The sequence below is a fragment of the Sciurus carolinensis genome, chromosome X (assembly GCF_902686445.1).
Source record: "Sciurus carolinensis chromosome X, mSciCar1.2, whole genome shotgun sequence".
NCBI lineage: Eukaryota > Metazoa > Chordata > Mammalia > Rodentia > Sciuridae > Sciurus > Sciurus carolinensis.
Window position 1 is genome coordinate 53,934,234 of NC_062232.1, and position 12,418 is coordinate 53,946,651.

The following is a 12,418-nucleotide window of genomic DNA, read 5'->3' on the forward strand; positions in this document are numbered from 1 at the left end:
GAATTTCACCTTTATGTACATCTATAATGCACTAATAAAAAATCTATAAATAAACAGAAGGAAGATCAGTAAAGTAGGGAATGGAGAATGGTGAGAGGAAGGAGAAGAAGGAAAGGGGAAGTACTGGGGACTGAAGTGGAACAAATTATATTCCATGCATGTATGGTTATATCAAAATGAACCCCAAAATTTTATATACTTATAATGCAGTACTCAAAACATAAAAAATAAGTGAAAAGAGTCAAAATGTGCCCTGAAGACCTTCCTCTCTGAGGACAATTCTTGGCTAATACAGGTTTTTATTATACTTTTCTTCACCCACAGCTTTTAAAACTTTGGAATAAGTTGGGTCAAATAACAGAAAGTACAAAAAATACATAGTGACAATGCTTTTCCCCAATTATTGTCCCACATCTGCCCACTTCAGATTCCCTCCATAGGTATTCACTGTTCTTTCACTTAAGCATGACCTTCCATAGTTTCTTTTCACATTATTGTATTATTTTTCATATGAAGGACTGAACATACATTTAATTCCATTATCTCAAAGACAAAGTGGTTTTCTATTATAGATTATTTATTCTTTGAATATTTTCAATTCTTTGAATTATCAAATATAACTCATAAATAACATTTATACCTCTGTCAGAGTTGCTTTCCAAGATTGCAATCTTGAACATATAAAATTGAGTGAAAACATTTGTAGGATCCTGTCTTTCAGCTTCCATCATTGCCTCTTTGGCCTGAAAAAAAGAAACATTGGATCTATTTTATAAAACCTATAAGGAAGTCCTTATCATATTTTACAAGTATTATTAAGACAGTCAAAATGGCTGAGGGATACTCACAATGAAAAGATAGTAACGCTCTTAAAATGCTAAAAAAAAACCAATGAGTTCTGCTTCTAGAAATAGTGAGTTAGCCATATCAGACCAACCCTCCTTTTAAAAACAACCAAAAATGTTGAATAACATATTTAAAATTATTTTCAGAAGTATACAAAAGACGTGTCAAAGTAAAGAAATGACCAAGCCAAAAATCTAAGAGAAAGTGCGGTCCCACAGAAGAGAGAAGTAAAGCTGTTTTTATGTGGGAGGCATTTGCAAATCTAGGCAAATGTTCTGTAATTTTGATGGACCTCATTAAGGTAGAAAATAGACATCAAGACTCATGGGATCACACTTTTAGACTAAGGCTAAATCAGAAGTAAACTTGTTATAGATGGAGGGGAGGGGTGGGAGGGGTGGGGGGGAAGGGAAAAAATGGCAGAATGAATCAAATAGCATTATCCTATGTAAATTTATGATTACACAAATGGTATGCCTTTACGCCATGTACAGACAGAGAAACAACATGTATCCCATTTGTTTACAATAAAAAAAATAAATATAAAGAAAATAAAAAAAAAAAGAAGTAAGCTTGTTCCCAATCATATCCCCCTTCCAACGGGGGCAGCTGCAAAAAGGTTACCTTGGTGCTGTATAGAAGGCAGTACAGTATGTAGGGGGAAATAATCCCTGAAGTGTAACATAAATAGATTCATTTATCTATAGGCCCGAATTACATTACACAGAGGGTCAAAAGACCTAAAGCTGCAAGTTTAGGCTGGTTCCAAATATCTTCAGGAAGAAATGTAGTTGCTGACTGGAAGGCACTTTCATCTGAGACCTCAAAATACTTCCACAAATAATTTTTCAATAATCATGAGTTGTACACATTAAAAAATAACCAAGCACCCTAGGAAACCAGGCACCATAAATGAGAGCCAACAGAAACAACATCTATCCAGAAGCAGATACTCAAGATGAAGAAACTGGAGTGATCAAAAACTGGCTATAAAACACCTGTGCTGGGCTGGGGATATAGTTCAGTAGGTAGAGTGCTTGCCTGGCATGCAGAAGGCCCTGGGATCAATCCCCAGCACCACAAAAACAAACAAACAAAAATTACACACCTGTGCTTACAAATATTAAAGAAATAAAAGATATGCTCAAAAATATAAGCAGGTAGTTTGATCATCAATGGCATATACTGATATAGTTATGGTTTTTGCAGCTGGCATTCATCTCTATTAGTTATTTTCTGTACCATACAAGTTGTTAAATTACTTGAATATTGATGAAGTTCATAGGAATCAGAGACTATAAAATGTGATCATTTTTCCTTGGATTTGCCCTTTTTTTAAAAAAATTGTTCTTTTTAGATATACTTGACAGGAGAGTGTATTTTGACATATTATAAAAACATGTTGTATAACTTATTCTTATTAGGATCCCATTCTTGGCAGTTGTATATGATGTGGAGTTTCACTGGTCATGTATGGATATATGCACATAGGAAAGTTATGACCAATTCATTCTATTGTCTTTCCTATACCCAACCCTCTTCCCTTCATTCCCCTTTGTTTAATCGAATGAACTTCTACTCTTTCCTACCCCTCCCTTAGTATGTGTTAGCATTCACATATCAGTGAGAACTTCAGCCTTTGTTTTTGGGGGGATTGACTTATTTCACATAGCATGATAGTCTCCAGTTCCACCCATTTACCAGCAAATGCCATAATTTCATTCTTCTTTATTGCTGAGTAATATTCCATTGTGTATATATACCACATTTTCTTTATGCATTCATCTGTTGAAGGGCACCTAGGTTGGTTCCATAGCTTAGCTATTGTGAATTCAGCTGCTATAAACATTGATGTGGCTGTGTCACTGCAGTGATTTTAAGTCCCTTGGGTATAAACTGAAGAGTAAGATAACTGGGTCAAATGGTGGTTCCAATAAAATGGGATCTTAAAAATTTGATAAAAAAGGAACTTCTTAAAGTGAAAGACACATTAAACTACATAAAAGCATAATGGACAGTTTTAGTAGCAGCTTAAAAATAGGTGGAGATATAATCATTGAGATGAAACATAAAACAGAATAAATTAAATTTCTCTGTGCTAAAATGCAGCACAGAGAAATTATGAATATGAAGGACAGTTTAGAACAGATCATATTCCTTCTAGGACAGCTACTAAAATAATAGGAAAGATAAAATAATAGGAAAGATAAAATGTAAAAATTTAAGGATAGTCTTTTCAACCAATGATGTTATAACAATCAGACATCCACATGCAAAAAATGAATTTAGACACAGACCATAAACCTTTCACAGAAATTAGCTAAAAATAGATTATAATTTGAATGGAGAGCTCAAAACTATAAAACTCTTAGTAGATAACAGAAAAAAATCTAGGTGACCTTGGGTTTGGTGATGACTTTTCAGACACAAACCAAAAGCATGATCCATGAAAAAAAAGATCAATAAGTTGGACTTTATTAAAATTAAAAATTTCTGTTCAGTAAAAGATGTCATTAAGAGAATAAAAGGCAAAGCACACATTGGGAGTAAATATTTGCAAAATATGTAACAAATAAAAGAACTTGTATCAAAAATATACAATGAATTCTTACAACTCAACAACAAGAAATCAAGTAACTCACTTAAAAAACTGAGCAAAAGATCTGAAGAGATACTTCTCTAAGACATACAGGTGGAAAATATGCATAAAAATATGCTTTACATTATATATCATTAGGGTTATACAATAATACTGAGATACCAGTACACACCTATTACAATAGATTAAATTCAAAACACTGACAACATCTAATGCTGGGTAGATGTGGAGGAACAGAAACTCTCATTTGTTGTTAGTGGGAATGAAAAATGGTATAGCTGCTTTCAAAGACAGACAGCTTCTTACAAAACTAAATATGCTCTTGCCATACAAACCAGCAGTTGCACTCGGTGGTGTTTTTTCCAAATAAGTGGCAACCTTATGGCTATGAAACTGCATAAAAATGGTTATAGAAATTTTATTCATAGTGGGGCATGGCTATGCACCTATAGTCCCAGCTACTCGGGAGGCTGAGTTGGGCAGATCACTTGCGCCCTGGAGTTTAAGGCCCACCTGGGCAAAACAACAAGACTCTATTTCAAATAAATAAATAAATAAATAAATAAATAAATAAATAAATTCTTATATTAAAAAGAAAGAAATTTTATTCATAACTGCCCAGCCTGAGAAGCAACCAAGATATCTATTAACAGTGTAAAATGGAGGAATAAACTGTAGCACACCCAGATAACTGAAAAAAATTTTTGTGGTACTGGAGATTGAACCTAGCTAGGGCTTTGTGCATGCTAGGCAAGCACTTAACTCTGATCTAATCAATTCAATATTATTGAGCACTACAAAGAAATGAGCTGGACTGGGTTGTAGCTCAGTGGTAGAGCACTTGCCCAGCATGTGTGAGACACTGGGTTCGATCCTCAGCATCACATAAAAATAAAGAAATAAAATTTTAAACAGGCATTACAAAAGACTTCCCATATTAAAAATATAAAAAAAGAAATGAGCTATCATACCATGAAAAGACAATTGGAATCGTAAATTAAATGAATACATATTAAATATTGCTAAGAGAAAGAAACCAATTTGAAAAGGCTACATACTATATGATTCCAATTATGTAGTACTCTGGAAAAAGCAAAACTACATGGATACCTTAAAACATCAGTTGTTGCCAGGAGTTCAGTGGGAAGGAAAAATAAATGAATAGGTGAAGTACAAGGGATTGAAAGTATTCTGCATAATACAAGTACGTCAAGTGTGTTGACAGAGTATATGGGACTCTCTGTACTTCCCAGGTTTTCTGTAAACCTAAAACAACTCTAAAAGTAAAATCAATTACTTTTTTAAATTGACAGCAAGAAAGGAGAGAAAAAGAAATAGAAATGACAAATAGAAGAATTAAATTAAGATGTGGACATAAACTCAATTATATCAATATATTAAATTTTAAAAAACTGTCCAGTTAAAAAACAAAAATGATCAGACTGGGTTAAAGATATCTAACTACCAGATATTAAAAAATATCTATTTTCTATTTATAAGTAGCATGTTTAAAACATAACAGTACAGAAAAGTTCAAAAGGGTTCAAAGGGATTAAAGAAGATATACCTGGAAAATATTAACCAAAGAAAGCATGCACATGCACACACACATATTTTAGCGGTGCTGAGATTGTGCATGCTAGGCAAGAGCTCTACATCTTCAGCTCCAATGTGGACATAGTAATATCAGATAAAAATGACTTTAAGGCAAAAAGTAATAAAAGATATAAAAAGACTCATTTTATACCACTAAAACTTCAACAAATAGAAATGTATTACAATTCTAATTTTGTATGCACATAGAGTAAGAACCTCAAATACATAAAGCAAAAATGATCAAATTAGATGTTGAAATAGGCAAACTCACAGTCATAATAGGACATTTTAATACCTTATCTCAGTGCTTGACAAAGTATGCAAAATATGAGTTTGAGTAAAGAACACTAAAACAAAATGAACAAACTGAATATAAATTTATGTGTTTATATGTATGTACACACTTCCCCAAAACTGCTGAAAACACATTTCTTTTAAACATATGCAGAATATTTATGAAAACTGACCATGTATCTTTCTATGAGGCATATCTCAACCTACTTCAAAGTCTGAAATCAATTACAATGTAATTAAACAAGAAATCAATTACTAAAGCAATTACTTAGTTGATGCCAAGAAAATCTTTGCATGTTTCAAAATTTAGAAATAAGAGTTTTACATAATTAATGGGTCAAAGGAAAAAATATAAGGGTAACAGGAAAATATTTTGAATTATATTATATAATTTTCAAATTGTATAACTGTATAATAAAATACTACAGAATGAAAAGGAGATATACATATGTGTGCATGTGTGTAAGAGGAGATTTATTCTGGGAATTGGCTCACATGATTATGGAGGTTGAGAAATCCCACAATATGCTATGTGCAAGCTAAAGAATCAGCAAAGCCAGTGGTATAATTAAGTTTGAGTCCACAGGCCTGAGAACTGAGTTCCTATGTCTGAGGGGTGGAGAAGACGGATGTTCTAGTTCAAGGAGAAAGCAAATTCCTCTTTCTTTCATCTTTTTGTTCTCACTGAACCTTAAATGGATTGTGTGATGTTCACCACATTGATAAGGGTGAATCTTCTTTACATGGTCTGATTTAAAAGCTAATCTCTACTAGAAGCACCCTTACAGACACCTGTAGAAATAATGGTAAAAACCAACTATCTAGCACTGTTAATCCAGTCAAGTTGACACATAAAATTATCCATTACACTATATATTAAAACTTGTGGACTGGCCATTACAGATATCCCAGGGAGCTGGTAACATTGTATTTCTTTTCTTAACAGTGGTTACATAGGTTTGTTCACTTTGTGATAATTCAACAAGCTTTATACTGAATAAAACACACACATACACACAGTTTTGCTCTGTAGGTGCTGTATATAAATAAAACTTTACTTAAAATATTGTGGCTACAGCTAAAGAAGCAATGTTAAGAAAATGTATTAAATGTTACATGATAAATATATTTTAAGTTTGTAAATTCAAAAGCTAAAGATCATCTTGAGAAATTATAAAAAGAACAGCAAATTAAACCTAAAAAATGTATACAAACAGAAACAATAAAGATACTAACAGAAATTGCTGAAATATAAAGCAAACATACAATAGAAAGGACCCACAAAGCCAAAACCTTGTTCTTAGAAAAAAAAAAAAAACTGGGGCTGGGGAGATAGCTCAGTTGGTAGAGTGCTTGCCTTGTAAGCACAAGGCCCTGGGTTCGATCCCCAGCACCCCCCCCAAAAAAAAAAAAAAAAACTGGAAAAACCTCTGGTAAAACAAGCAAGGAATAAAAAAGAGAGAAGGAAAATTAAAGATATTGAGGGTATTTGAACAACTTTATGCCAATAAAGTTGAAAATTTAGACAACATAAATACATTCCTTGAAAATACAATTTATGATGCTAAATAAACAAGAACTAGAAATATCTGAATAGTCCTATAACTAATAATCTATGCTTGGTCACATTAGTTCACTGGTTCAAGTAAAACTGAATCTAGCTCCTGGTGAGCTCCTTAGGAATGACTGATTTCTGAATACACTGACTAACCCTTTCCCTCCCCAGGGAGAAGATAGGAACTAAGGTTATTTTATTCATTTGCTTTATGCCAAACCAAATGGGAGTAGGTATATCATAACTACAAACCAAAATCTCAATCTCTTTTTGTATTTACCCCACCTGGCTACATTATGCCAGACCCCATCAGTACTCAGATAGATAAGTCAAAAGCCAATCCTTTGGGAAAGTCATGGTGTTGAATGCCTGCACCAACTCTTCTCTTTCTCAGGGAAAAGCAAGTGATTGTGTGCTCACACCATGCTGAAGCAGAGGGAGAAACTGTGGTGTCTATGAGCCCAAGGCACCATCCCAGTACTCTTCTGGCTGACTAGACTATGCTGGACCCTTCAAAACTCCAAGACTGAAGAGACAGATGCCAGTACTTTGGGAAGCCCCAGAGACACAAAGATAAATACTTCCTTCCCAGTAGAAGCTGAAAACTAGGAATTTTTTTCAATACCTTTATTGATTTATTTTATGTGGTACTGAGAATTGAACCCACTACCTTATACTGAGCTACAACCCCAGCCACGTACGAGGATTTTTTACTTGCTCATTTTGTGTTAAAGAGGACAGAAGAGCTACAGTGTCTACCAGTCAAAGCTGTCATCTCTATTCTCCTTCTAGCAGGTAGGCTGTGTTCATCCACTGAGAGCTCTAACACTGACAGGACAGAAGTCATTTCTCCAGTGAGCACCGTAGGAAAATTTGGGCTTCTGCATTCATGAACCAACTCTTTCCCTCCCATTGCTGATGCTAGGGGTTGGAAGATATCGTCCTGATCATATGGCACTGTGCCAGGGGTAGGGATTCTGGTAAAAGGGTTTCCTGAATATCCCTACTGGCTTTGTCAAATCTGGTTTTGCATTTTCCCAGAATACAGGAGCCTTTTGATCAGATGCTGAGTTTCTCACAAGAGGAATTTGTCCATGAATTCTTGAATCAGTGTGTTTGTTGGGGAAAGGATTGTTCTATTCTGTCATCTTGGTGACATCACTTCCCAGACAGTTTCACATTTTAGGAGAAAAATTTTTCCAAGTTTTACAAACTTTTCTAGACGATACAAAAAGAAAGGGACAGTCTACAACTTATTTTATAAACTCAGGATAACCTTTATAAGAAAATCCAATGCAGACAAAATGGAAATGATTAATTTCACTCATGAAGACAGATGTAAATATCCTAAACAAAACATCAACAAAAGAAACCAAGTAAAATAGGAAAGAATAACATTGTGATTTTTTCCCAAGAATACAAGGATGGTATAAATCTTCCCAAAATCAATCAATATAATTCAATATATTAAAGGAGAAAAAAATGACATGACTAACTCCATAAGAGAGGGAGAGGGAGGGAGCAAGGAAGGGAGGGGGGAAGAGGGGAGGGTGCAGGAGAAATATCTTTAAAAATGAGCCATGGAGAAGGACTTCCCTAATCTGATGGATTGTATCTGTCCTGGGATAATGTCCTTCCAAAATTCATGCCACCAAGTAACCTCCAAATGTGAAACAATTTAGAAATACTTTTTTTAGATACGATCAAGATAATATGAGGTCGGGGATGGGGATGTAGATCAGTTGGTAGAGTGCTGGCCTCGCATGCACAAGGCCCTGGGTTCAATCCCCAGCACCAGAAAAAAAAAAAAGATAATATGAAGTCATCTGGGTGAAAAGGACCTTAATCCAATAATTGGATATCATCATAAGAAGGGGGAAATTTGAACATAGAAATAGACAAAACTGTGTGAAGACAGAAGACACATAAGTACAAAGTCATGTGATAATAAGCAAAGATTGGAATGATGAATCTGTAAGCCAAGAGAAATCAAGGATTGTAGTTGAACATTAGAAACTAGGAAGAAGCAATGAGGGTCCGCCTCCAGAGCCTTCAGAGAGAGCAGGGCCTCATCAACACATTGATCTTGAACTTGTAGGCTCCAAGAAGTATAAGAGAATATATTTTTATTGTTTTTTATTCTATTTTTTTTTTTTGGGTGCTGGGGATCGAACCCAGGGCCTTGTGCTTACAAGGCAAGCACTCTACCGACTGAGCTATCTCCCCAGCCCCTATTTTTATTGTTTTAAGCCACCCAGTCTGTGGCACTTTTTTACAGAAACCCTAGGATACTTAATAAAATACCCCCCCAAAACAACAAAAACACCCTAAAGGAAACATCATACTTAGTAGTAACTTATGATAACTTTTCCTTTTAGAACAGGAATGCCATCTTTTTTTTTTTCTTTTGGTACAGAAGATTGAAACCAGGGTGCTTAACCACTGAGTCATATCCCCAGTCCATTTTATTTTTTTTATTTTGAAACAGGTTCTCACTAAGTTGCTTAGGGGCTTGCTAAAGGTTGCTGAGGCTGGCCTTGAACTTGCAATCCTCCTGCCTCAGCCTCCAAGTTGCTGGGATTACAAATGTGCACCACCGCACCTGGCAAGTTGCCTTATTTTAAAATATGACCAAACAAAACAAAAAACAAAAATGAAAATACAAAAAAAGAGTTCTGTGAAGTCAGTAACATTTTCCAAAACTCTACCTCATTATGAAAGTTAAGGAAAAATAATTTCAGCCTAAAATGAGAAATAGTAAAGCATCCCTGTAAATACTCTAAAATTTGTTTTAAGAAAAAAGATAATAAGCAGCAGAAAAACACCCACACAGAAAAAGAAAGCTTGTCAAACAAATGTGCCTACAAAATAGGTCAAATCTCTAATGAACTATTTCAAAATAAGCTAAATAACAAAGTAAATGATACCAGATATAAAAGATCAAAATAAATCAGAATTAGAAAAACTCAGAAATAAGGTGCTAGAATTCAGGAAAATATTAGAAATAAAAGAATTCATTTCAGAGATGAAGACTAACAAGAAGTAACTCAAAATAAGTATAATACAGTCAAAAGTACCACAAAAGAATAGAAGGCAAAAAAGAGGAAAAGCATTTAAATTAAAAATAAATGAACATAATGTATATTTTACCACATAAAAAATAAACATAAAAAAGAAATGAAAATATCTAAAGTTATTTACTGATTCAATGCAATCTATATGAAAGGCCCAAGGATTTTTTTTTTTTTTACCTAAAAAAGCCAATCCTAAACTTCATGTGAAATCTCAAGGGACTCAAAGTAACCAAGAACAATCTTATAAAGAACACAGTTATAACACATTTGCTGATTTAAGTAGTTAAAAAACAGTAATAAAACCAGTATAGTACTGGCATAAGAGCAGACATATAAAGCAATGGAATATAATAAAGAGCCCAGAAGTAAACCCTCATATATATGGTGAAATGATTTTCAACCAGGATACCTACCTAGACCACTCATTGGAAAAAGAATAATCTGCTCAACAAAGGTGTTGTGGAAACAGGATATCTGTGTTCCATATGATTCCTTATAGCTTAATATTACATACAAAAACTGACACAAAATGAATCAAAGAACTAAACGTAATACCTATAATTATAAAACTCCCAGAAAAAAGCATAGAAGAAAACCTTCATGACATCAGATTTGGCAATGATTTCTTGGATACCACACAAAAACCACAGGCAAGTTAAGAAAAAATACACAATTAGAATTCATCAAAAATTAAAAAAAACTTTTGTATTTCAAAAGACACTATGAAGAAAAAGAAAACTCACAGAAAAGTAGAAAATATTTTCAAATCACATATTGATAAGGGTTTAATATCAGGAAAAAAAGACTTCCTACAACTCAATTTAAAACAGACAAGGATTTGAATACACTTTCTCCAAAAAAGATATAGATAGTCAATAAGCATGTGAGCAGATGCTCAACATCTCAAATCATTAGGGAAGTGTAAATCAAAAACAGAGTAAGAGACTATTTCATAGCCATCTGGATGACTAAATTAAAAAAACTAGAAAATAGTTAAGTGTTGACTAGGATGTGTAGAAATTGGAATATGTGTGGATTGCAGGTAGGAATGTAAAATGGTTCGGCCATTAAGAAAAAATGGTACGATAGTTGATCAAAATGTTAAATGTATAATTGCCATATGATCCAACAATTCTACTCTTGAATATGCAAAAAAAAAATTGAAAGCAGAGGCTCGAACAAATCAGCCACTGTGGTTCATGCCTATAATTCCAGTGACTCAGGAGGCTAAGGCAGGAGGATCATGAGTTCAAGCCTGCCTAAGCAACTTAGTGAGATCCTCAGCAACTCAGTGAGACCCTGTCTCTAAATAAAAATACAAAAAAATGCCTGGGGATGTGCCTCAGTGGTTAAGTGCCCCCGGGTTCAGTGGTTAAATGCCCCTGGATTCAATCCCCAGTACCAAAAAGCAAAACAACAACAACAAAAAGATAAACAGATGATAGTATGTCCATGTTCAACAATATTATTCATAATAGTCAAAAGGTTGAGGCAATACATTAAGCAATGAATAGATAAAGAAAATGTGGTGTGTGTGTGTGTGTGTGTATAAGAATATCATTTAACCTTTAAAATTGACATTATGACACCCTGCAACATGGATGAACCATATAGAGAACATTGTGCTAAGTGCAGTTAGCTAGTCATGAAAGGGTAAGTATTATACGTTTACACTTATATTGGGTACCTACTTGGAGTAGTCAAGGTTGTACAGACATAACATAGAATGGTGGTTTCCAGAGGAAACTGGGAGAGGGGAATGGGGAATTGTTGTTTAATGAGTACAGAATTTGTTTTGTAAGCTGAATGGGCAGTGATGGAGGACTCACAACAGTGGATCTACACTTAATACTACTGAACTCTACACTTTCAAAGAGTTAAAATAATAAATTCTGTTATGTGTCTCTTTCCACAATTAAAAAAAATCAATTGAATTTCTACATGCTAGCAGTAAACAACTGGAAATTGAAATTAATAAAGTCAAAATCATTTGTATTATCAAGAATAGGTGTTCTTTGGGAATCAATTAAATATATGCAAAAATTTTACATTGGAAACAATAAAATATTGATGAGAGAAACTTAAAAAGACCTAAATAGACAGCTAGCTAATATTAATGAATTGCAACTCTTAATACAGTTGTTAACTGTCCCCAAATTGGTATTAAGATTCAATGCAATCCAAATAAAATACCAGCAGGCATTTTACAGAAATTGACAAGCCTGTTTTATAATCATTATGGAAATAATAAAGAACCTAGATTATCCAAAGTGATTCTGAATAAAAACAAATTTGAGGATTTACACAGTTTGACTTTAAAACTTAATAGAAAACTACAGTAATTTATAGAATGAGGTCTTAGTATAAGGATAGGTACATACAATCACTGGAACAGAATACAGTGCAGAAACAAATCTAATCATTTATTTTCAATTGTTTTTTTTTTTTTCTTTT

General features: G+C 33.8%; 1 protein-coding gene and 1 non-coding gene across 2 annotated transcripts in view; one reads left to right on the plus strand and one right to left on the minus strand.

Moving 5' to 3' along the window:
- The window catches only part of Tex11 (testis expressed 11), a gene marked incomplete at its 5' end in the record, with an annotated part of 294,023 nt that overhangs the window by 106,694 nt on the left and 174,911 nt on the right, over positions 1–12,418 (minus strand). Inside the window, one exon of the mRNA XM_047535242.1 lies at positions 641–743. Coding sequence (XP_047391198.1) covers positions 641–743 — 103 coding nt within the window. The remainder of the gene's footprint in view (positions 1–640; positions 744–12,418) is intronic.
- Trnat-ugu (transfer RNA threonine (anticodon UGU)) lies at positions 6,662–6,737 on the plus strand. Its single transcript has one exon. It is a non-coding gene; the product is annotated as a tRNA-Thr (tRNA).